The 25,775-nt window shown below is 43.9% G+C and overlaps 1 protein-coding gene and 1 long non-coding RNA gene across 3 annotated transcripts; one reads left to right on the top strand and one right to left on the bottom strand.

The window, feature by feature from the left end:
- Nucleotides 1-1,753: 1,753 nt before the first annotated feature.
- LOC307219904 lies at nucleotides 1,754-11,475 on the bottom strand. The gene is made up of 4 exons (XR_013840653.1): nucleotides 11,179-11,475; nucleotides 7,548-11,140; nucleotides 2,995-3,205; nucleotides 1,754-2,106 (listed from the first exon to the last, which is right to left on the bottom strand). It is a non-coding gene; the product is annotated as an uncharacterized lncRNA (long non-coding RNA).
- Nucleotides 11,476-11,584: 109 nt separating this feature from the next.
- On the top strand, nucleotides 11,585-22,212 carry TMEM200C (transmembrane protein 200C). 2 transcript variants are annotated; one of them, XM_079983896.1, is made up of 2 exons: nucleotides 11,585-12,779; nucleotides 17,724-22,212. In XM_079983896.1, the coding sequence occupies exon 2, from the start codon at nucleotides 17,767-17,769 to the stop codon at nucleotides 19,456-19,458; it is 1,692 nt and encodes a 563-aa protein (XP_079840022.1). In that variant the 5' UTR covers nucleotides 11,585-12,779; nucleotides 17,724-17,766; the 3' UTR covers nucleotides 19,459-22,212. The 2 variants fall into 2 exon arrangements, with proteins under 2 accessions (XP_079840022.1, XP_079840023.1); XM_079983897.1 differs by having other exon boundaries at nucleotides 11,586-12,164.
- The last annotated feature ends 3,563 nt before the right edge of the window (nucleotides 22,213-25,775 follow it).

Genomic DNA, 25,775 nt, shown 5'->3' on the forward strand with positions numbered 1-25,775 from the left:
CACCAGCTGTCTAGGTTCCTGGTCAGCTCTCTCTTTCACAGACACACACTCACACCACTTCCCCTGGGCCACAGGAACAGAGGAGATGGCAAGCTGAACAGGAGCTTCTGCACCACCACCAAAGTGCTTGACTCCACAGGAGGAGGGTAAGCATATGGAAGCACCTGTCCTGTTTAGCACTTGGTTGAGAACCAGGAAGGGGTGAAGCTCCCAACTCCTACATAATTCTGTCTGATTTGTTTCTTTGCTGAACAACACAAAGATTCACCTTGCGATATGCAGGTCCTCTCCTTACTCGCTGCTCAAATACTTATTTCAGTTTTGTCACTTTCACTTCAAAGCAACTCTCCAGTTTTCCACAAATGTAAATGAGAACAGTTTTTTGTTCCTTACATTTACAACGCTAGCCAGCATCAAATCCTAAATGATTCCAGGTGTTTTGAAAACACATCTCTCCAACTGTTAAATCACTTCTTTGCTAATGTTGAACATATTTTTCCTAATGACAAAGTATTTAGTCAGAACATGGCATTGAAATCTTTGTAATTTGCTGTCACCAAAACTTCTAATACCACAATACGTGCTTTGTTTCCTAAAAATAAAACAAATCCCCTTTTATTGCAAGACAGGCTGTCCTAAAGGACTCTCCACCCACAATCCCAAAACTATATTAACCATGGCAACTTAAAGCAGTAAAACTGCCACCTGCTTTTAGTCTTGCACCAGCATATTCTTTGCAGTCCATCCTACCCCAAAGGCTCATGGGACAGCCAGTGTGGTCTAGTGGATAGAGTCTGAATTTTGCCTGCAGAGTCCTCGTCTCAGATATCCAGTTAGCTCCTTTTTGATTCACCTTAAATGAGCCTGTGCCAGCCTACTGTCCTACAACTTTCGACTACAGCTACAATGGCCATGGTGGCAGGAGCTAATGGGAATTGTAGTCCAAAACATCTGAAGGGCACTGGGTTGGCAAAAGCTGCCTAGTGGTTTATTGTAGCTATTGTTTTTAAAAGAAGAAAGGGTTAGCATCTTAGGAAGAAGAGGATAATGTGTGATAAAATTATGAATGGTCCTGGTAACATATTTATTTTCTCAGGTATGTTATGACGATTTGAAGTGTTAGCAGCAGCTATTGGTGTAGATAAATTTTATGTATTGAGATTATAGTGTTAGGAAGAAATAAGCCTCTTACCCATGTCAATTTTTATTAAAAGCTCCCCCTGCCTTGCAAAGGACCCTGATGTTATCACCCAACCTCCTATTGGGTAAGCAGCTTCAGGGGAATTTTATTTAGGAATATGATATGGAGACAAATTAATTCCTCAAATAATATAGCCCCTATCAGATCACATTCCTCCTCTCCCAAATTGCATGCAAGCACATGTGCACGCACACACCTACCTCATATTTTTGTCCATTGATTTCAATAGATCTACTCAGAGTAAGACCTAGTCAGACAAAACCCAATACGTCTAGTTTGTCACACCATGTACCGGTATATTGCTGGCAATTAACTCTCAGACTAAACCAGTGCTTTCTATATTATTGGATTCCACCAAAGTAGTCGAAGACTATAGTTTGTGCAATTTTGATTTTCTTTGAAGTTTGTGATACAACATTCTACTGAAAGCAGCTCTAGTGTTCTAATTCCTCCTTCATCTTTACCCTGCTTCATTGTGTTCATATGCCTAAGTGATTTCCAATTTTTAATGCTGTTAATGTCCTCCCACTAAAAAAAAAAAGTTCAAACCAATTGTATTTGTCACAGATTAATAAATCCTCTTATTATGAGCAGACAAGACAGTGGTTACATTTTTAACTGAGCAATCTGTTAGGTTCAATTTGGGCTATGTGCCAGTGTCATTTTAGGCAGAGCAGAGCAGAGCAATTGAAACTGTCCAACATATAAATAAGGTAATGCATGCGGATTACTGAATGTCCCTTCTTCGACATTTTCTTTACACAACTCAAGTTATGTGAAAGGGAGGTGATCCTGATGCTCTCCATTTGACTGAATTTACTTCAATATTGTTACAAGCCACCCCAATCTCTGCCGAGCGGTAGAAGCGATTTCAAGAGTCTTGGTGCCTAACCAGGGTTGTGTTTCTGTTGAGAAATCAAGGCATGGTACCTAGTGCATTTAAGAAATATGGTTCATTGGCACATATTTACACCTGAGTTTATGGAGAGTTCACAGCATTGACTTCCCAAGAGGGGCTTGTCCTTCCCAGCAGTGCAGCATGGGATTCAGAAGCATCCTAAGTGCCACCCCCCTTTCAGTAACAGCCTGCTCCAGCCAACCAGTATGGCTGCTGCCCTTCAGTCCCTGCATGAAGTTCTGCCCGCTTCCTGCTCCTTCTTCCCAGAAGCTCCTGCTCCCAAAAATCTCTGTTGTAAAAGGGAGCCCACATTTCCCGTGGTGACATCAAACCCCATTACCCTGGCAAGGACTCTCCTCCCTGGAAGAGAGGGGAGTGGTTGTGGGCGGGAGCCCGAGCTCTGCCTCCCCCGCTCACCTGGCTGGCGCCCACGCCCATCGGCAGGCACCCAACCAGGTGCCTCCGAGGGGATGTTTACCGCAGCCTAAATGCTGCGGCGCCAGCCCCTCCCCGGCCTCATTCTCCGTCCTCCCGTCGCGAGTCATCAAACCCCATTACCCTGGCAACCTCCCTCTATGCCTGGCAAAGCCTGCTGCCTGGTTGATGACTTCCACTGAGGGGCTAATGACTGACCATCAGCACCATTGTTTCTTCAGTGACCCACCATCAGCTGGCTGGCCTCATGAGAAAGTTGGCTGCTGCTACTCCCAGCTCTTGCTAAATTCGAGAGTTTATGAGTTTGCTCAAATTCTGACCCTTCACTGAATATAGACAATATGAGGAGTTTGCTTCATATAATTCATAACAATATTTTCAATGACTTGTTTTTAAAAATCAGATCGAGGGTGTAATCTTCACCTTTCCAGTCATGCATAAGAAATAAAATGTTATTTACCCTTAAGCAGGTCTTGTAATAAAAGAAAACACTTTTTTTGGAACTAGGAAAAATGAAAAGCATCATTTTTCTTCTAAAATGCCATGCACAATGAGGCATGAACTAGGTGTAAAGGTTTTCACTTTAGGAACTGCAGGAAGCACACACGAAGCAATGTTTCTCTTCTGCATATGCCCACCGGCATGATGGCTTTCTTTAGACACGCTTACCTCTGTAAACAAAATTCAGTAAAAGAGACAGTTTTAAAACATTCTAGCATCAACAGCAATGATGCAAGTAACCTCTGATCCATATTTTGTAGACACAAACACTTTCTACTAGCAGAAACCAATATTTATCTTTCTAAAGGTGATTGATGTCCACAGAATACTTTCCACCATCTTTTTAAGGTCAGAAAAGAGACTGGGGTCTTGTTTAGTGTCAAAAAGTCTCTGTCTTGTTTATTTGACCTTGCTTTTGCTAACGCTAGTAAAACAGTGAAGAAATGGATGGTTAGATCTGCCTAAAGCAGGACTCTTCTTGAAGCAAATGAACTTGAAAACTCATATCTCATTTCCAACCAACCAGTGACCCCATGTGAAAGATGTCCTTAGGATGCATATTGTGGTTTTAGTGATATGTAAGGTAAAGGTAAAGGTACCCCTGCCCGTACGGGCCAGTCTTGACAGACTCTGGGGTTGTGCGCCCATCTCACTTAAGAGGCCAGGGGCCAGCGCTGTCCGGAGACACTTCCGGGTCACGTGGCCAGCGTGACATCGCTGCTCTGGCGAGCCAGAGCCGCACACGGAAACGCCGTTTACCTTCCTGCCGGTAAGCGGTCCCTATTTATCTACTTGCACCCGGAGGTGCTTTCGAACTGCTAGGTTGGCAGGCGCTGGGACTGAGCAGCGGGAGCGCACCCCGCCGCAGGGATTCGAACCGCCGACCTTTCGATCGGCAAGTCCTAGGCGCTGAGGCTTTAACCCACAGCGCCACCTGCGTCCCTTAGTGATATGTACAAGATGTCAAACAGAACATGTAGGATTTAACCACCCTGATGCTGCTCGCCTATTTCACTTCCTCCTAAAGGAATATTCCCTATGTATTCCTATGGCATTTCTGGACATAAACACACAGAGAGAGAGACACATAAGAGTTTGTCTTCAATTTGTTGTTTCTTCCTTTGATTTTAGTTAAGTTGCTATTATATTGAGAACTGGTCATCAGAGTTGAATTCTGACTTTAATTCAACAAAACGATCACAGCTACTGTATGAGCATGCTGTTGAGAAGTCTGTCCAAAGAACTTGAAGATTATAAAAGTGCAGGATGTGAAATAGATGCCGACATTTACATTGAGAGAAAAGAAAGCTGCTCCCAAGCAGGATCCAGTGAGAAGGGGAAATCACTTGAGGGAAATTGCACATACAGAATACCAGAAAAGGGTGAAGAATATGTTACTTAGCCAGGCAGACATAGGAACAGCTACCTATAGTCCCATGACAGCTCCACAACAGAGGAGAATGAAAAGAGCAGGAACAAGGACATTGACAGGTACGAAAACAGGAGTATTTGCACCTAATACCAGTCCAGTAAGAGAAGTGGAAGCCTGAAGTGAATCTAAAGGTGTGTGGGGGGGGGTTGCTGTCCTGTAGCTCTCCAGACGTTGCTGGGCTACAAGCCTATCATTTGTCACCATTGGCAATGCTGGCTGGGGCTGATGGGAGTTGGAGTCCAACATCTGGAGGACCACAGGTTATCCATCCCTGATCTAAAGATGCCACTCATCCTTCATAGGGTCATGCTTGCCTTTTAAAACTATATCAATACTGCCCCAGGCAGCCAAGGAGACGTTTCTTTCAGAATGAGCCTGGTGCTAAGTGTGCTCATTTCAGGTACTTTCAAATTAACTATGGCCCTGTATTGATGGTATCACTTGGGAGCTTTATAAAATGATATAAAAGCAGTGTGTTGCTAAGAAAAACACAGTTCTGAAACCTGGCTTGTAGACAAAAATGAACACAATGCAATCTCAGAATAACAAAATAATGAAATTCCACTCATTTTCTTGACAGGATATTACGGCTATTTTGTAATGCATAGACTGACATTAGCCCCCAAGAGATTTTGGCTGTATGACAGCCCTGCTAAAGGCTTTAGAATGACTGTTCAAAGCTCCTACATCTGCCATCACATACAACTGAAAGACTTTGAAGGTCTTGCCTTGAGTTACAGTCAGCATTCAGGGACTTGCGCTTTTTAAATACCCTTGCCACAATTTCTTAGTAGGCATACTGAAATTGCTTCTCCAGCCATATTCCACTTTTTACTTACAATGACATTGGATCTTGATCTATTGACTAAAAGCTTCCTGAAAAAACAAACCCTTTCATCACATTAAAACTCAGTGCACTTGTGATGAAGAAATTGGTTACAGAAGCCAATAGGATAAACTACATTTTCTTGCATCCGTTTGTCTGCAACATGGCCTTGCACATGAAACAGTATGACAAAGGGGACAAAGTACAAAAACACACGATGCACTTAAGGCTGTAATTCTATGCCCAAAGGCAGAACAATCCTAACTATAGCAAGCCATTATATTTAACCCTATTCCAAATTCCATTTGGAAGTCTCTAGGAGGGGCTGCTCTTGAGACAGAGTTTTGGGGACTGGGATACAACCCAGCAAAACAAGACCTGGAACACTTGGAAACCTCTGCTTGCCCTGTCTACCACTGCCACTCCCTGGAAGGTCCCTTTTGGGGGGGACTTAAAGCAGCATGATTTAAAAGGTAAAGGACCCCTGATAGTTAAGTCCAGTCGCAGATGACTCTGGGGTTGCGGTGCTCATCTCGTTTTACTGGTCGAGGGAGCCAACGTTTATCTGCAGTTTTTCTGGGTCATGTGGCCAGCATGACTAAGCCGCTTCTGGTGAAACCAGAGCAGTGCACAGAAATGTTGTTTACCTTCTTGCTGCACCAGGACCTATTTATCTACTTGCACTTTGATGTGCTTTCGATCTGCTAGGTTGGTAGGAACTGGGACCGAGCAATGGGAGCTCACCCCATTGCAGGGATTCGAACTGCCAACCTTCCATTCAGCAATCCCAAGGCTCAGTGGTTTACACCACAGTGCCACCCGCATCCCTCAGCATAACTTACACCAGTTTACCGGTAAGTTATGCCAATTGAATTCAGGCTGAGCTGGAGTGAGAAATTTATGCTGGTTTACTTGTGGCTCATCTTGGATGAAAGCCCAAGATGTGCCAAATTCAAATGCTCTCATCCTGTTGGATCTTGGGCTTGGATTGCACCATTACTTGGTAGTAAACCTGTTCAATTCAGTAGGGCTTACTTCCAAATAAACAAGCAGAGAGTGAGACTGAAGTTCTTCAGTATTGTAATTCCACCCCAAAGGATCTGCTCTTGGATTGCAGCAATGCATGGAGGCACTTTCCACTTGATAAAAACAGAGCTGCTGCTTGAATACTTCAGAGAAATTATTCAGGTAGGGAAAAGTAGCAAAAGGGTATCTAAGAAAACCTTCCTTCTGGCTATCACAAAACTGACCTGGGGTTGCTTTGGAGTAACTAATATCTGCCTGAACATGAAATTACTCATCATGGGAGAGACTGGAAGGCAGTTTTACATCAATTGTCCTGTCCCAGTTTCTAATAATGTACAAATATAATGAGTGACTTGGACAAACCTAGTTATTTGTCAACTCTTAACTGTTGCAATTGTGCGTCACTTTTCATTATGTAACTGCCAACAATTGTAACTTACTGCCAACAGATTTACCCTTGTATGTGTGTGAGAAAACATCAATCCATGTAAACACAAAAAGTAATGTGCAGACAGGTTCTTAAACCTATGCAAAACCTCAGCATGTATTGTTTTGATAATACACATAGTTTTGTCTATAACCTGAATAATGCTGTAAGTGATTATCTTCAGTAAAACATGCAAACTTCCACATATTTGATGGCCAATTTTTAATTCTGACACACATGAATTCTCCTTTACCATAATAAAAACATTCAATTTCACCATATACTTTGTCTTTAGATATGTTACACTTTTGTTCACACTGAACTCTCTTTTATATATTTTGATGTAAATGTGATTTTAAAACAATGCACACAACACTGCTAACATTGTCAGTAGAGGTTAATTCAGCAAATCACAGCAACCAAAAAGTAAATCAGCCCCTTACACCTTCTGCCATTCCCTGCAAGCCATGACATAAGGAATTCGAGCAGCAAATGTGTAATCAAAAGATAAAGTAAAGTTATTGGGGGGGGGGGATGTCATGATGTATATTACCAACATTGGGAACTTGCTATCAAAAATCTGATCTGTGATTGCACCATTGATTTCCTTGCAGGGTACAATCAAAGCCTGCTGTGTTCAGATTCCTAATGTGTCTTATCTGTTGATGACATTTTCAGATTCCTAATGTGTCTTATCTGTTGATGACATTTTCATCTTAACCAGCACCTGAACTGACATACCCTTGACTTGGTATGATCAGAACTATTTCTGTACAAGAAAAGTCACTTAAGCAAACTCACGTATTTGGAAAGCAAAGACAGAAGTCAAATGTTCAGCTGCTTACACATGCATTGGTTTGGTCTAAACTTCACTCTAAAGGTAAAAATATCACTGATATGCAAGAGGTTCCTCTTCCCCTTAAACCTCTGAAGGCACTTCTCTCTCAAAGTCAGGTGGTCTTAAGGGAATGCCTGGCCAGGCTGAATTATTGATGTGGTGGAAGTCTCCTGTGGAAACAGATGCTTCCAGTTTCTTCCGGTACCCTGCTGCTATTGCTGGAAACAAAGCAATTTTTAAAAAAGAATGTAAGTCACAGGATTCACGTTCAATGAAACAGATCAAAGATGTGTTTGATTCATCATGTTTAAAAGTAAATATTCAGCTTTAATACAACACACTGGTGCGTAAGACACATTTCACACACACACATTGACTGCTTGGCATTTCCCCCAAGATAACCCACAAATTAAATTTGAAAGGCATACAGCTGGATATATCTTACTGCGGCACTCCTATCTATATCTACTCAGAAGAAGCTCCAATGGGACTTACTCTCAGGTAAGTGTGTATAGGATTTCAGCTTGAAATTTATGGGCAATATCCAGTGCTTTTTCTATAAAATGTGGTGCTGGAACTCACCACAAACACCTCCCTGGTTCTCTTAGAATGGCAATAGCGCCCACCTGAGAGGTGCCAGAGCTGAGTTTGGGTAAGTTCCGGCTGAAAAAAGCCCTGGCTGAATCCAGCAGCCCTGCAGTGGCACCAAGGACGTTTGTCCACTGAACTGAACTTCCTATCTCCCTCCTGTCCCTTCCAGCTCTCTGCAGCCCCTAACAATGTCAGCTCTTGTGGGCTGGATGACTAGAGCAGATTTTGGTGAGATTTAGGGGCAGAAGAGCAAACAAAGGTCTGCTTGCAAATAATCCATTATATCTAAAATGAATATACTGGGAACTTCCTCTCCGAACACCTTATTTGTCACCTCTTTCTTAAAATCCTTTCTCAAAATTCACCTTTAAGAAAAGGCTTTGATTTAACTTATTGGCAGTTATCCTGAACCAATTGCATCTTCTCATATTCACACATCTACTCAGAAGCAAGCCCTGCTGAGTTCAGTGGGACTTTCCACCAAGTGAGTGTGTGCAAAAGTGCAGCCTAAATATAAAAAAATAGGAAAGTCACATTTAAACTCATTTTTCAGTTCTTCCACCCATTGTTGAGTTCCATAGTTCTAATATGCCCTTATCTACAGGCACCTGGGATTGAATTGGCACAGCATACTTAGAAGCAAGCTTCACAAGGCACTAAGCAGAACAGGGAAAGGAAAAGCTGTTTGATTAGGGGCCAGAATGTCTCCAGCTTTACAAAAGGCTAGATGCTGCCACGCTCCCATTTTCAGAAAGCCCATCCTTCAAAATAATAGTATGGATCACCTTGCTTTACAGGCAGATTGTCTAGAGTTAGGCCTCATTCTGTCAAATTTTTTTTCACACGAACTATCCTATGTCATCAAACCATGCAGAATATACAATCATTCAGATGCAAAGATGTGGTTACACTAATAAAACTGCAGTTATTTTTGGTGGTAAGGAGGACAATTTTTTTAAAGAATGTTCAGAGCAGGGTTTGTCATTAGCCAGTTTTCACCGTGCTAGTTCAGCCAATAGCCTCACTGTTAATACCATATCTTATTTGATAAATCCTCTAGCCATTGCAGAAGGGATCATCAATACGACTACAGCTACAATTTTCCAATGCACAAATGCTGGTTAGCTAAAAGCCTGATGAAATACTAATCTGCAAGTTTTTGGGGGATAGGAAAGAATAGAGCTCTCCACTGCTCCCCAACTGCTATAAAATGAAAGGGTTTTATTTCAGTATCTTAGCTTGATATTCTCTTAGATATGTTGTAGTATACTTTGTGGGAATTTACATATTCTGAATACAACTGTATTATACAGAACAATCACACAGCTACCTTATTTGTTTTCCTCCTTATCTGCCTAAGTTCATTTCCCCTACCTTCAAGGAAGCCTTGGGGCCCTTAGACACAGTATTTATAGCAAGTGCCTTCACCGTGCCTTCAGCTGCTGTTTTCTTATCCCTTACCTTTTCAGAGTTTCTCTCGCATTTCGCCCCCTGCCATTGATACACAGCTGCTGCTGGGATTCAATCAGAATTTTTTCCCCTCGGGAAAATGCAATGCACACACCTTGCATCCAGTAGATAACAGCAATGCCAGCCTGTCTTTTAATTTCAACATTGTCTGTAGCAGGTGCAGGAAACCCAGGGTCCTTTAGCCTCCTCTGTGAGGTTTGTTCTCATATCTGGTAATGGCTACTTACTGGCCAAGGAATTGAAAGTGTTCTTTGGAGAGCAGCGCAAATGGGAGGCAGGGCTGTTTGTACTCTCTCCCTGATAAACTGGTCATAATGCTCTGCTTATCAGAAGGAAAAGTGATAACATCAGACAGGGTTTCACACAGCACAAGGCAGATAATCTGAGTTTTTAAAGGAGAGATGGCCATCCCCTAAAGGTTGAAAAGTGAAGAAAGACACAAGATAATCAAATTTCTCTAAAAGTCTGGAGCCCTTTTCAGAACCAAGTAATACTTGCCGAAGTGTTCCCTTGACTTTTTAACAACGTGCAAGATTTGAGAGAGAGAAATCACACTGATTTCAAATTTTATTTATTTTTTGAACTGGTCAGTCACCAGGCCCGTGAACCAGGTGAACTACATGTTTACCTAAATGTATGTCCCACTATATTCAATGGGGATTACTTAATAATACGTGTGTTTAGGTTTTCACCCCAAATTAACAGAGAGATAGCAATGTTAGTTACTTGCAAAAAACAAAAAGCAGTGTCTTGAGAAACCTTGAAGACTAACACAAATGTATTGTGGCATAAGATTTCATGGACCAGGGCCCTTTTCATCAGATAACTTCATGCATTTCATGAAGCGGACTCTATCCCATGAAAGCACATGCTGTAACAAATTTGCGATAAGCCCTTAACGTGTCACAAGGCACTTATTTTTTGCAGAAGAAAGTGTGTGAGAGAGAGCGCATCTCTTACACACACACCACACCCAAGCCCCACAGTTTGTAACAATTTAGGTTGCAGAAAAACAGTTTTGTTGTACCTTAAAATACTTTCTCTCTCCACAAGCTTCTATTGTTTTTACAACCTAAAATAGGCCATACAAAATGTACGACTATGGTGTGTGAGAGAGATTGTGTGTACTTGATGTCAAGCTTTTCAGCTTTCTTTTACAAAGGTTTAACCCAAAATGGTTTGTTTATTTTTTGAATAAAAACAACACATGTTCTTGAAGAAAACTATAGTAAGACTAATATGTATCTATTCATAAAACACATTCATAAAGAAAGCACAGTCACGAAAGAAGACTATTTTCAATGTTTACAGCCTGCCCTCTCCCAAACATCTTCAGCGCGGCTCACAGAACAAAAATGTTAACAACAACAAAAAGAGCAATGCACAAAAAGACCATGCAGCATTAAAGTGAAACCCAACTTCTTAATAATAAGAATAAGAATATCATTTCCAGACTGTAAGTCACAACAAATCTACTTTGGAGCAGCAGAAACACCTACTCCAATGAAACTATTCCTCAATAACCAGAAACACCTACTCCAATGAAACTATTCCTGAATAACCTGCTTGAACACTGCAACCCAAGAAGCAGGTGTGTGTTGGGTGGGGTGGGGTGTCGAGGTGGGCTGGGCAAATGAAGCGGGGTGCAAAGGAAGAAATCGACGTAAGCTTGTAGGCGACAGACAAGAGATCCCAAAACTGGTTGGTGGTCGTAGATCCAGGCGAGTGGGTGGGATGGGGGCGGGCTGAGTTGAGAGAAGTGCCTCCCCCTCGCCCCCCCGTCCCCTCGACGGCTCTTGGGAGGCCAGCGAGCGGGTCCCCTTCCCTTCCCTCCCCGCCGCTCAGCCCCTTTCCTCGCAGCCGGGGGTCATGGGCGGGGGGGCGGCGGCAACTAGGACACGTGGGAGGAGGAGGAGGAGGAGGAGGCGGGGGAGGCGGCGAGGGTCTGGTCCCTCCTCGAGCAGCGACGAGGAGATCATTGCCATCCTGCCGCAATTTCCCTGTGTCATGGCTCCGGTTTCCTAGCAACAGCAGCGAGTCCGGCCGGCGGCGGCGGCAGCGGCAGCGTCGAATCAGCGCCGGTGGCAGCAGCAGCAGCAGCAGCAGCAGCTCCGTCGGGCAGGAGAGGCGAGCGGCTTCCCGCGGCGGCAGCAACCACAAGAAGCAGCGGCGCCCGGAGCAGCGTCGCGGAGCGAGCGCAGGGCGACCCCCGTCGGAAGCCGGGCAGGATGCCGGAGGGAGCGGGAGGCGCACTTGGCCGCAGGAACTGCTCGGTGCCGCGGCCGCTGGCTTCCGTGGATCCCCGGCGGCTGCCCATAGCCATACAATCGCGGCTCCTCTTCTAACCGGGATCTGTACCCATGAGCCCGAAGGGGCGTCGGCGTCGGAGGGGGGGCTCCGGGGGGTTGCTTCGCTTTCCGTCCGAGGTGTCCACTCGCCCTGCTGCAAAGTTTCTCCATGGTTTCTCTCTGGGCTCCGAGGAACTTGCCTGCGGCTCCCACGCCCCGCGATTCTCCCCGGTAAGAGAAAAGAGATGGAGCTTCCCCGCTTACAAAATGCTGCCATTTTGAACCGTAAACTCACCCGGGGATCCTCAGCAGCAGCACCCCCACCTCGTCCTCCTCCTTTCTCCCCAAAAGGCTGGGCTGTAGGAATGGGGCTCCGCCAAGATCTCTCTCGGTCCCTTCTCTGCACCATCCTGTCTTTGTGGAGATCCAGGAACATCACTTTGTGATTTCATCCCCTTCCTGAAAAGTGGGGTGGGGAGGGACACACACACAGAGAGAAAGAGCCTGGCGCTTTGAAGGTTATGAAATGAGGTGCCCGGCTAAAATGGTCTCACAAATGGGCGCAGCCGCGCAGGTGACCCCCTTTCAGGCTGAAAGCACCTTGGATGGATTTGCTCCAGGAGTGAGTTTTAAATCTGGGAAGTTGGAAGGGTGGGCTGCTCTTATTCGCTGACTCTCCGGTGCAAGCTTCTTTTTCGCTGCCAGCTTTTTTAGCCCTCCGATCCGCAGCCAGGCTGGCTGCCCCTCATGCAGAGATTGTCAACAGCGTCGCTCGAAAACTCTCTCTTCCCCCCGTAGGGACTGGCAACTTTGCTAATGACACGATGTAGGACAACAAAGCCCCAGGTATGTCAACCACAAATGTTTCATTAGCCTCTGTCCCTGAGGCAGCCCACCCTCCCAGGGACGCAATAATGTTTAAACTCTCGCTGCAAGCAGCTAACTCTTTCCCAAGGGCGAGCAGCTAATTTGTGCAGGTCAGGGTTATTTACCCAAATGGTGTGTATTTTCATTTATGCCAGAGAGAATAGCAGAGCAAGTGGCGTAACTCGCTTATTTATCTCAAGATGTTCATCTGTCTTATAGACTTGAAATACAACTGAAAGCCTGGGAAATAGAGAAGATCTCGAATTTGGTTAACGGAACTATTAGCTGGTATAGATCACATTGGGCTATATATCTGAGTGTTCTCTAAGTCCTGAATTCTTCCAGAATTTGGGCTATTTCTCCATAGCATAATAATTACTAACAGAAGCTTTCTTTTTAGGAAACCCAATTGCAGGACTCATTCTGTTATGCTCTTCTGCTAAATGCAAACATCATTTAGCATGTGTTTCCCCAGCTAAGTTAATGCGGATCTTTGTCATAGTACTGTATGGTGATTTTTTTTCATTGCATCAGAAGCTGAAGCATGCACACATGGAGATTTAATCAAGCCCTATTAATGAAGTATCTCCCCTCCCCCATCAATCTACACTCTATAATAGTCAAATCACACCAGAGAAGAGGAGGGAAGGTTAAACTGGCTGTTTAATTACTTTAAGGTGCAGTGTAAGGACTAGGAATGTTTTTGTTAGAAAATGCATGGAGCTGAAATGAATCAGAAAATTGCTGAATCTGGGGATATTTGGGAAATGGGGAGGTTTAGCTGATGAAGGAAATAAGATTATCTAGGATGCTGACTTAACCAGATTTCAAGGCAAAGGATTTAACTTTAGGCAGCATGTTGAACTGATTGCTTTTATCGTTCTTATAATCTATTTTGGACATTCTGGGGAAAGTAAGGAATTCTTTAGTATTTTCAGACTGTCCTGTTGAATACACAGGTGTTGCTTCATTATTTGAATGCTCAGACTATGAACCCCGATTTTATGTAAATAAAAACCTTGCAAATTATTTCAGGCTACTTTGTCAACACAAGAACATGATTTGTTCCCCCTGGTGATTCAAAGTAGTGCTCCATCTCATTTTAAATCAGGTTTAGCACAGAATCTTTCTGTTTCCATCACATTCTCACATTGATGGGCTGAAAATTCACTGGTGTTACATAACCAGTTACCTTGAACATCATACATGATTCCAATCAGGCAGATGTCCAGAGGATATCCTCACACCTTAAGCATAAAGGAGGATTTGTCTAGGTAGTAAAACAAAATAGATTCAGAAGGAGTTGCTTCAAAGAAACATTTCTAACGATGCTAGAATTTGGTTATTTCCTTTGTACATTGACAGCTAAATTTCACATTCTAGTTTTATAAAAGCACACAGTCTGTTCAGTGCAATAAATACATGCATGCCCAGTGACCTAAATAAAACAATTCAAGTTGCCTTTCTAGTATCGTTTCCAACGTTTTCTACTGGAAATGCATTTTTCTTTTGCATGGTAGATCACCATACCTAAGTCCCTTGTGTAATGTAACCTTTTGGCCTCATTCAAAGAAGATGCCCTGAGGCTCATAAACAGCTTAGTGACTCCTATAACAAAACAGGAGCCTCCACATTCATAATGAAACAGTACAGATTATGAAAGCCAAACAGTCACTCGTGGTGTGATTAAGGCCACATCAGGCTTCCTTTCCTACCCTTAACAAAGATGGGATGCATTTCCTTATTATTTTATCTTAAGAGGCAAGAAAGTGCTGTATAAGGAACTTGAAAGCATAACTGAGTTGTCTCTGTAAACTACTATTGGTAGATCAGTGTAAGGTTTTGTTTTGGATTCTCTTTATAATGTAGCTCAACCTAACCCTTTCATAATCAGCTGATGCATCCATTTTTGACAAACCTCCCACACTTTACCCACAGGGTATTCATTCAGGAAAGTACAGTCTGCAAAACAAGGACAAAAGCTCCATTCTAGAGTGAGTGCTTTCTTCCACCTGGCTCTGAGTGTGCATCTGGAGTAGATGGTTAAGCCCGTGTTAACATGCAGGATGGTAGAAGGAAATCAGGATTTTGCGCCTACTCCTGATTTTCCATGTGTACAAATAAATGGGTGCACCCTCAGGCTGGCCCATTATTCTTAGACCTGTTCTTTTGGCTTCAGTAGTCCTGACTAGATTTAGGAGAGAGGCAAAATAGGCAAAAGCTCACAAGTGAAGTTTGGGAATTACTTAGAGTACAACCTTCCAATGAAATGTTTGCATATTTATAAGGACACCCTATTATTTGTAGGGTGGAGCCAGCCTGCAGCCTAATTTTTAGTCTACATCAGAAATGAGGAGGGATTGGTGTGGAGATTAACAGTCATGAAGTATCAATTCGTTCTTATCAAATAAAATACTTGGCATTTCATGCTCTGAAACTACAGAGGAAATGGGGGATAGGAGCAATTGGAGAACCCAGAACAAACAAGGAGGAAATGAACAGGAAGGATGTGACTCTGATGGGGTAGAAAACAGGACAACTTGAGAAGGTGTTGGAGGCTACATAAAATGAGGCTGGGACTGTGTGACAGCACATATTGCCCACCTGTGTGTTAAAGAAGAAACCAAAATCCCTGCTGAACCACAGACCTCTTTGTGTTGAATCCATCCCAGTTTCTCAGTTCATGAAATATAGATGCTAACATGTTTTGTATTGATTCACACAGAGCCAATGGCAGTAAATCTGCAGGAGTTTGGAGGGCTTCTACAAACCTGCAGGTCCAGGATGAAAACAAACACACAACCACTAAAATAAACTTTGGCTCTAGAATGGGAACTCTCTAGCCTTTCAGATGATGTTGGATTCCTCCCATCTTCAGCTCTAGTCAGCACAGCCAACAATGAGCATTGTAGTTCAGCAAGATCTGGAGGGCCATAGGTTCCCAGTTTTTGTTCCAGCTGCATCCCCGCCCCCTGCGCGGCCACCACCCAGTTGTTCAGCACAACAGATCTTGAGAGTGTTTGTGAAGGTGTACAACACCTTTGATTCTCTGAACTTCACCTACTGAGAAAGTAAAGGCAGGGGGTATTATTGGGTCAGGTGACCAGGGATAAGTTTTAGGTCTGCTTGCCCAAGGCAATACTTCTATGACAGCAAATGACAAATGAAAGCCTGCTCTCTAGAGTGAAGTCAAATTAAAACTCACCCCAGCTGACAGACAGGGTATATGGGATATTGGGGCTACCTTCTACCTTTATAGTAGTTGAGCAGAAGTTGGGGGAAGAGGGAAGGACCATCAGCAAACATTTTGTGCAGGACAAAATGAAGGAACATTCACACTGGCATGCTATGGAGTTGGATTCTTGCCAGGGTGGAGATTAAGTGAAAGCTAGTTAAGAGCATGCCATGTGTGGCCTAGTGGGGAAACAGAGTTCTAGGGTAGACTCTTTATTAACAGTGTGGTCCTATATATATCTGCTGAGAGGTAAGCCCCGTTGAGTTCAAGGGGACTTACCTCAGGTTAGTGTGTGTGTATAAGATGTCATATATTTTGTAGTTAAGTATAGTTATATATTTTGGTTGTTCATAGACTGCTTTTCCACATGCATGCATTCAAACCTGTGTTTAACACATAAAAAGCAAATAACCTGAGCAAGTTAATTTAACAGTAATACATTAATCACAAAACTGGTGCTAAACAATAGCAGCAGCACCCAACCAATAAAGGCAAGAAAAACTAAATAAACTCCAAAAGCAAATGCCTTATCTAGCTACCTAATAGTGAGAAAAGAAGGGGCTTGTCAGATGTCCCCAGGGAAAGAATTCCACAGTTGCTGAGCCACCACTGAAAGACCCTGCACCTGACACCTGCCAAGCATATGGCCAGTGGCGGCAGACCTGAGAGCAGGGTTTCTGGAGCTCATTGAAGGGCATGGGCAGTTCAGTGTGAGTGAAGGCAATCCTTCAGGCACTGGGCTGTTAGCAACCTTTAAAGGTCGATAACAGCACTAAAAATTGGGATCAAAAACAGATAGGCAGCCAGTGCAGCTTAAACAAAAATTGGCATCCTCTGTTCTGATCACTGAGCAGTGGCCAGCATCGTCATGAACACATTTAGCATCAGCTGCAGTTTCTGAAGCATCTTTAAAGGGAGACCCACTTACAAAACATTATAATAGTCATGTTTGGATGTAACTAAGGCATGTGTAACCAAGGGTAGATTTGCTTTCTCTGGATATGGATGTAACTGGTAAATCAGTCAAAGGTGAGAAAAGATTCTCACCTGCACACCCAAAGACAATGGCAGGTTTGAAAGCACCCCCAGATGGCACACTTGTTCTTTCAAAGCAAATACAACCCTAGCAAGAGCACACTGTCTCCCTATGTCCCCAAACAACAGTTTGCGCCCGATCCATACAGCACTGCTCTAAAACATCATGTGGAATTCAGTTAAGGCTGCTTTGCCAGCTTTGCTGTCAGCAAGAAGAGATTCCCTTTCACTAGCCCAACAACTCCCTCTCATCTTTTCTCCCCTTTTCTTTTGTTTGCAAATGCATACAGGGCCTTAATCAACCTTTTATTAATTTATGCTCTGCAAATTAAGTGCCCTGCTACTGTTCAGCAAATGCACAGATAGCGACATTAAGGCCAAGTAGTCAGTTTGTCAAGTGGGTTGCGTCTAAGTGGCTATTTTTGTGGTTAGCGTTAACAGCAATTGGTGGGCTGTTGTAGACCTGCCTCCGTCTCACAAACACGTCCTTGTGTCAGAGTGATTAGTCACTAGTGACTGAGCAGATTTAATAAATGAATGTGAAATGTAATTTGCAGTCTTAAAGGGACTATGCCGTGTGGGCGGCTTTGCAATCTGGATCGTCCCCAGGCTCTCACGATCTTTTTTTGTTTCTATTCCCCGTTTTCCTGTAGGAGCCGGAGTATCTGTAGGGAACAGTGCCCAGGGTAGCCAGCCATGATCGCCACTGGAGGCCTCTTGAGGATCTCAGCCAGAAAACAGGATCCCCTGCGGCCTCAGGGCCAAGTCCCAAAGCGCAAGCGCAAAGCCAAAAAGAAACGCAAGAACGACGTGGTGGTGGTGAAGGGCAAGCTCAAGCTGTGCTCCCTCTCCGGCCTCATTGCTCTTTGTGGCATCCTGGTGCTTCTCGTGGGAATTGCCTTGGCGGTAGTGGGCTACTGGCCCAAGCCTCTTTACCGGGCAGGGAGCACTGGGGACAGCCAGTTTTTGCCAGCACATGGGACTGCCGCCAAAAGCCGCTCCAGGAACCAGACGGAAGACCCGGGCAAATCTCACTCAGAAGGCTCGGGAGCCAACGCCTCCTTTGCGAGCAGCAAGAAGGGTGTCGCTCCTTCTCCACCTGCCCCCTCGTCCTCCTCCACTTCCACAAGCTTCCTCTTCCAGCTTTTCTCGCGGTATTTGCATTCGGACAAGCTCAAGGTGCTCGGGCCTCTCATCATGGGCATTGGAATCTTCCTCTTTATCTGTGCCAATGCAGTGCTCCACGAGAACCGGGACAAAAAGACAAAGATAATCAACTTGAGGGACCTGTACTCCACTGTCATCGATGCACATAGCCTTCGGACCAAGGATGGGGCGCCCTCAGCTCCTGTCGCCCCAGTTCCTATCAACGGCTTCATCAACTACGTGCAACCTCGAGGGCTGGAGCTGAAACCCGGCAGTGGCCCTGCGGAAGCCCTGGGGGCTGCAGGTGTGCTAGCCAAGGGCAGCTGGCACCCACCCGTGGGTGCCCCTCTGTCTCCTCCAGACTTGGTTTCCTCGCCACGCTCCTCCTCTTTCTCTTCTAGGCAGCCGCAGCCGCCCAGCTTGGCTGAGGCTGTGTACAGCATCTATCGGGAGAGAGCTGCCTTGGCCAGAACTGCTCGTAGCCCACCTTGTAGCCCCCCAGATGGCTGGGACCAGCATAGCACAGCCAGTTCCATTGTGGGTTCCTCGCTCAGCACTTTCACTTTGCTGCCTCTGGCTCAGGGGGAGGCGGCGGAGGGAGAGCGTGGCGGCTGGCGGAGGCCGCTGGGGGAACGAGGGGCTAGGGAGATTCCACGGGGAGATGTGGAGCTCAGCCTGAAAGATCTCAGGAGCAGCTACCTAGACACGGGGCAAGGGTATACAATGCTGCCCAGGGCAGGCAAGCGCAAATTGGTCCTTAGACGCCAGAGCACAAGCTGCCTCCCTGATGCCCGGAGATCCTTCTCCCCAGAACCCTCTCAGACTCTGGACAGTAGCACAGACCTCGAGTCCAGTCTTTTAGTAAAAGCTTCATCTTCCAGCTACTCCAAATCCCTCGATCTGGGGGACTCTCCCCCTCCGACGCCACCTGTGGACAGGGGAGCTTCTCAGAGCTCTCAGTGTGATCAACACAGAAGCAATAAGGGCTACACCCCATTGGAGGAGACAGGCACCTCCTTGGAATCTGTTGCCAACACCCCAGCCCATAAAACCCAGGACTGTGAAGTGATCCCCAGTGGGGAATCTGACCCCTCTGAAGATCCCAGCAAAGAACAAACGGAGCAGCGGCCTTTGAAAGTGCAAAGACAGTACACAAATAAAGAGAAACTTTTCATGATCTCCAGATCAAATGCCATGGCCGGGCTGGAGGAAGGAGACCCGGAGAGCAGAGGCATGATTTAAATCGGAGCGAAATGAAATGGAGGCAAGCACCAGAACAATTTGTGATCCTTCTGCCCCCTTGTGGATCTAGGAACTGGTCAACATCCAAAGAGCTTGAGGAATGTTCTTGTGGAATGGCATCAATAAATTCCTGTAGATGTATTCAGGAAAGAAAAGAAGAAAAACACCACACCATCTAACAGGGGTTTGTTCTGTTCAATTGTGCAACTATATTCCATTGCAAGCCAAATTGTATTGCACATTGACAGCTGAGTAAATTCTTTGGATCAAAGGAATAGAACATTACAATAATTGTGGCACTTTACTGATTTTTTTAAATTCCAGTTGCGCCCTTTCATTCTCTCTTCATCTCTCTTGGCTTTTGCCATGGCACTTAACTGCACACTCTTGTCCTAGCTTCTGATAGAGGTGACTTTCAAGTCAGAATCCGTCTCTTTTCCTTCCTTTTAATGTTTGGTTAGAATGACGAAGTATTATGGCAAAGGTGGGAGGTGGGAAACAGCTTTAATTTTTGTAAAAGTGTCGGCTGAGGAAAGATTGGAGATGCCCTATGGCCAGCAAGCTGCAATTCTACATTCCTAAATTCAAGTAATATTACTTTATGAAGTATTATTGCACATGTATGAATCAATAGCATTAATAAGCATTTTTAATTTAAATAAAATATATTTACAATGAGAAAGTAGATTTAGCTAATGTTTCATTTCTGACTAAATTCTTATTAATGAACTAAGCCTTGTTTTCAGTGTAGGACTTTGAATTATTATTTTTAAAGACAAAAAGGCAGGGGAATAGGTAGGGGTGTGGGTGGGTGAGTGTTGAATTAAGGAGAACAATGGTAAAAACTTTCTTAAACGAAGCAGAAAAAATGTGGTTGAGTTAACTAATTTAAAACTTAAAAGTCTTCTGCAGGTGGATAGAGCATCAAGGCAAAATAAAGCACTTAAATTCCATTGTTTTCAAGGAAAGAGACAGTGAACCATGTGTATAACACTTCTGAAATAAATTAAGTTACAACACAATTCCATCTATGGTGATTCAGGAGGAAGCACCAAACTAGACATGATGTTAATTGTATGCATGTAATGAATGCACTTAAAAATAAACAAACAGAAGCCACACACACCCTCCCGGGTGCATGGGTTGTTCAGTGGCTGGGGAGAGGTTAACGCTTCCCTTCCTATCATCCTAAAATCCTCCTCAGTTGCATCAAGACAGTGTCTTCACCCACTGTGGACCTGATGCATATCAGTGCTATCCCCAGCTGCTGTTTACACTATTATTGTTATTGTTATTATTTTATGCACTTTGACTGCATTCACACAATTAACATCAAATCTAGTCTGGCCTTTAGTTGCATTGTGTTGGGTAGGCCTTACTCCTAGGACAGCGTGCGTAGGATTACAAAAGTTAAAAATGCGTAACTTTAATAAATATTTGCGCTTAGGATTGTAGCCTTGTATCCTGGTACTAGGTGCACAATTTGGAAATGTCCTACTGAAATGAAAGAGATTGAAGTCTAAATAATTTGTGAGGGACAGGGTAAGATTGCCAGGTTAACTTTTAACATGTTTTAGCAATTATGAGATGCTTTTAGTATCAGTTTCATCTCACATGCATTTACAAAGACAAAGTAGAACACCTGAGAAGTTGTCCTAACAAGCATTCTGATGCAGCCGGTACCAGCTGGCCTGTGTCTCAAGAAATATTAGCAGAGTGACACCAAAGAAGGTAAAGTGATACTAATAAGGTAAAATGCCAGTGTTTTGTATATGGTACTTAGCCCTGATTTCCATAGGTATATGCACCCTCCTTTGACATTTATTCATCGGTGGCTGTTTCATGCATGCAAGACATTCCTTAATGTTGCAGTCACAAAGTGATGAATATACATGCATGAATTCAGTCTTAGGTGGGGTTTATTAGATGGTGCTGAGGCAGACAGGAGAGGATGGCACATCATGTGTTCAACCAGAGAATAGCCCAAACCACAGTATTCATGAATTATGTATATCTGTGTTTTGAAGCTATGGATATGTACTTGGAAGTAGGTTCTATCAAAGTTTATGCATTCACTATGCTTAAATAATGTGGTGCCAGCCTATACCAGTCCATATCAAACTATACCTTGATTAAATCTGTCTATCTGGTGCCTATTTGATTATGGATTGGACAGTAATCTACATTTGAAGTTAGTATTCTGACATTTTAACTGGGATTTAAAACAGGGTAGGGCTTGGGTTTTCATTTTGCCCGTTAACATAAATCGTATGAGCAATAATGTGCAAATAAAAAAAAAACTTTTTTGAAATTCTGGGGAGTGGAAATGCTAAATGTTAAATTGAGACGTCAATTATCAGTGTTGGTCCCCCCCTTTCATTTTTTTAAAATCTGAAAGATCTGAGATTTAGGGCAGGCTTATGCCTTGAAACCACAGGGAACAATTATGAATGGGTTAGCTCTATAGGCAGCAGTAATATGTAAAACAGCTTGCTCTGATTATGGATAGATTTTCTGTGCCAGCCCCAAGAAGAACAACCAAGAATATGCAGTTCTTGTGTTAACCAATAATATGTGGGTGATCAACATGATCCATTGCTTCCACATGCTGTGTTGGTCCCGCAGAGCTATATTTTTGCTGAAGCATTCCTAACAGCTTCCACATGGTGACTGTAACCTAAGAACTGCCCCTTGGTAATCAGATTCCATTACTATCAGTTCATTTCAAATAAATACTTAATCTCAGAAATTGTATGTTAAAGTTTCTTTTTGAGATGCTGCTCCAAAGAAAGCCCCTTTCCCAATGTAGACTGACCACTAAGTAAGCTGCTCATCTGCACATCAACACAGTTCTCAGTGAAATTTATTTCCATGTAAGCAGCTTAGTTCTCCTACAAGTCAATGCCAATGGATAAACGCTCGTTGTTGCAATGTGGCACAACACAGTGGTGTACTGTCATTGTGAGTCAACCAGTATCATCACAACAGGATGAGTAATTAGTAGGTGTGGTGCAATATAGTTACAAAGTGGTATGAAATTAGAAAAATGTTACAGAATTAGTCAACACAGAGCCAACTATTTTGGCACAAGCTGATGATCTCATACTACCAGCCCATTCATATGGGATTGCAACCGAGAAGCATCAGGAATCTGCACTCAGCCAGGTTGTGGTTCTGGTCTAGATGCAGCTATCCAGGAGCACCACAGCAGTACATACATTATACTGTACTCCAGTCTGTGAAGGCATCCATTTCCACCACCTGTACTACTGAACATCTGGTTTGTAGGAGAAAGCAGGGCTTCTTGAAGACTACTGCTTACCGGTACATCCAGGTCCATAGTTCAGGATGAGAGTCAATTTGAATGAATTATGCATCTACTATGAAACTGTAAGCAATAATCACAAACTAACTGTATGTACACGGTAGTTTGAATTCTGATAAGGATTGCTTTTTTCTAATGGATCCATCCTTTCCCTCCATATATTGATAGCCTGTGTTTAGATGGATGAGTTAACAGCTTGCATTCTCCCTGTCAAACATCGGTAACATAAGAAGAGCCTAGCTGGATCAAGCCAAAGGCCCATCTATTCTCACAGTGGCCAACCTGATGACCATGGGTAAGCCTGCAAGCAGAGCATGAATAAAACAGCATTCTCCCCATTTGTGACTTTCAGCAACTGGTATTCAGTCATGCTGCCTCAAGCAGTTGGGGTAGAACATAGGCATCCTGACTAGCACTCACTGATAGCCTTATCCCCTAGTGCTTCATTAATGGCACTCTTAAGCACATTTCTCTGAGATGCCTCCACTGAGATTGCCCTGCTGCTGCAGCTTCCATAATCTGAGTGGGCAAGAGGGTGGCAGGGATGAAAATGGCATCAGCAAACTATGAGCCCGGCCCAAGGGCTTGGCTGCTGAGTTATTTCAGGGGCAAATCTCTGCAAGAAGGTTTAGAACTATAAAAATAAGCAAGACAAAAGGAATGGATGATTGGAGCATTAGATTGCAATCCTATAGAAATTTAGGTGGGATTCAATCCCAAGGAACACAATGGGACTATTATGCACTGATAGTCTTCCTCTTATACAGTTTTTCAATTCAGGCATCTGTACAATTTTAACATATCCCTTGGGTGTTAGTTCTTGCTTTGTTAATGCTTTAGGAGAGACTAAAAAGCATGGGATGCTCTAGAGAACCACCATATCATCTTCTTCTGGGTCTTACTAATTCATCTTATCATGTAGCCAGTAATCACCACAGTGCTGACATCCCTTGGGACCCTGCAACAGCCATTCCTGTCATGTGTATTGATCATACAGTTTCATTTTGCTGTCCATTTCTCCGAGCAGAGCCTAGTCCCAAAGACAGCCTGTGTCTTATTAGTGAAGAGAAATGGAGACTCATGCTGTCCTCTGTAATCACAACTGTTTATTTACAGTTTCCAGGACCAACCCAATAAATTTTGCTGCCTGAGGTTAAGGACAAGATGGCAACCTTCCCCCCAGTCTACAAAAGTCAACCAGACTGGCAACTGAGTATTTTGCATTCAACATTAGTGACAGGACAATATCCTCTACCACACCTGAGGGAAGCAGGCTAATTTACAGAGGCATAGTAGTCTTCATAGTACACACAGCGCTATCCTCCAACACCTTGCCACATTCCCACCCCCACCCCCCAGTGTTCACTGCCTAAGGCAACTGCTTTACTCTTCCTAGTGACAGAACTGGCCCAGTCGTTTTTGCAGGTTGGGCAAAGGGGCAGGTACCAAGCATGCACATTGTACTAGCCCTAGAACAGCATCAGTTGCTAAAAAGAAAGACCTTGCTCTCACCCGAGACTCCTTGCCAGTCAGAAGGGAAAACTCAAAATATGTTTCTTTGGCCAGATTTGGGGGAAGGGGGCGAAGTGCGGGGGGATATCTCTGAAAAACACAACAAAACACCCACTCCTCCAACTCCCTCACATCTGATGAAGTTCAAAGAGGCAAAAGGGAAGACAAGGAAGACAAACCCTCAGTCAACAGCAGCTAATTAGTGACAAAGTAAAATTCTTCTGAAGTCCTGCAAAGCAGTAGCAACTAGCAATGGCTCAGTAAGTCAAGTGTTGAGGGTGAGAGAAAAAGCAAAGACAGGGGCCATTTGCCAATAGCTCCAGGAGAAGCAGCCGAACAAAATAAAAATGGCATCATTCAAAACTGGCATCAGTAATACAGTGGTACCTCGGGTTACGAACTTAATTCATTCCGGAGCTCCGTTCTTAACCCGAAACCATTCTTAACCTGAGAAGCGCTTTCGCTAATGGGGCCTCCCACTCCCACCGCACCACCAGCGCGCATTTCTGTTCTCATTCTGGGGCAAAGTTCTCAACCCAAAGTACTACTTCAGGGTTAGCAGAGTTTGTAACCGAAGTGTTTGTAACCTGAAGCGTTTGTAACCTGAGGTACCCCTGTAGTGGCTTCTTTTGCCCACCCCACCACTAGTCTCATCAGTTCTTCCCTCAACGAACCCTTACTTCTGCAAATACAGCTTAGTGTTCGGGAGGAAACAAATTGATAATTCTGAGTAAACTGTCTTTCCCCCCTCCTTCTACACTCCCTTTTAGGCATAACACAGGTCACAAATGCTGGCAAATGAGAGTGACTCATATTCTTCAAAAACTTCTACCTTATGTTAATTCATTATCTGTCCCTGGACACTAAACAGGACAAAATGACTCAGTATAGTGACAGACAGACAGACAATAGCAAGGAAGTGAGGCTGAGGCATTTATATCTTAAAGACAGATTATGCTGCAGCTTTATCCCTGAAACGAAAAAGATGTTTTATTTTAAGAGACAAAATTAGAGTTCATATTCATTAGAATAAGAACCAACATCTTTAGGACAGTTGAATTTTCAGACTTCCACAGGCAATTTGCTCTGGAGGGACTTTTCTTTTATGCATCTGCTCTCTGCATGTCGACATCGCCCTGATGGGCCTACGGGGTGCTGGTGGGCAGATGGTTCTGTGCCGCAGCAGGAAGCAATAGGCTGTAATGGCCATCTGGTCCCTTCCAGTTCTACTCGCCATGCAATGAAATAAATTGCTCAAGGATCAAAGCTTCATGACCCAAAACTGAGAACGGCAGTGCAAACACATTGATGTGGCAAATACTGCTGCAGCAGCATGGCCAGGGCAACAAGCCAGCACCAAAGTTCAGGAAGGGAGCGTAAATATTTATGGTGGTACCAATATATTTTTCTTCACAAGTGGCTAGATGAAAAGTTATGGCTTAGTGTCGTGGAGGAAATGTGCTGTAGTTTATTCCAGTAA

Source organism: Podarcis cretensis (genome assembly GCF_951804945.1).
Source record: "Podarcis cretensis genome assembly, chromosome: 7".
Taxonomy (NCBI): Eukaryota; Metazoa; Chordata; class Lepidosauria; order Squamata; family Lacertidae; genus Podarcis; species Podarcis cretensis.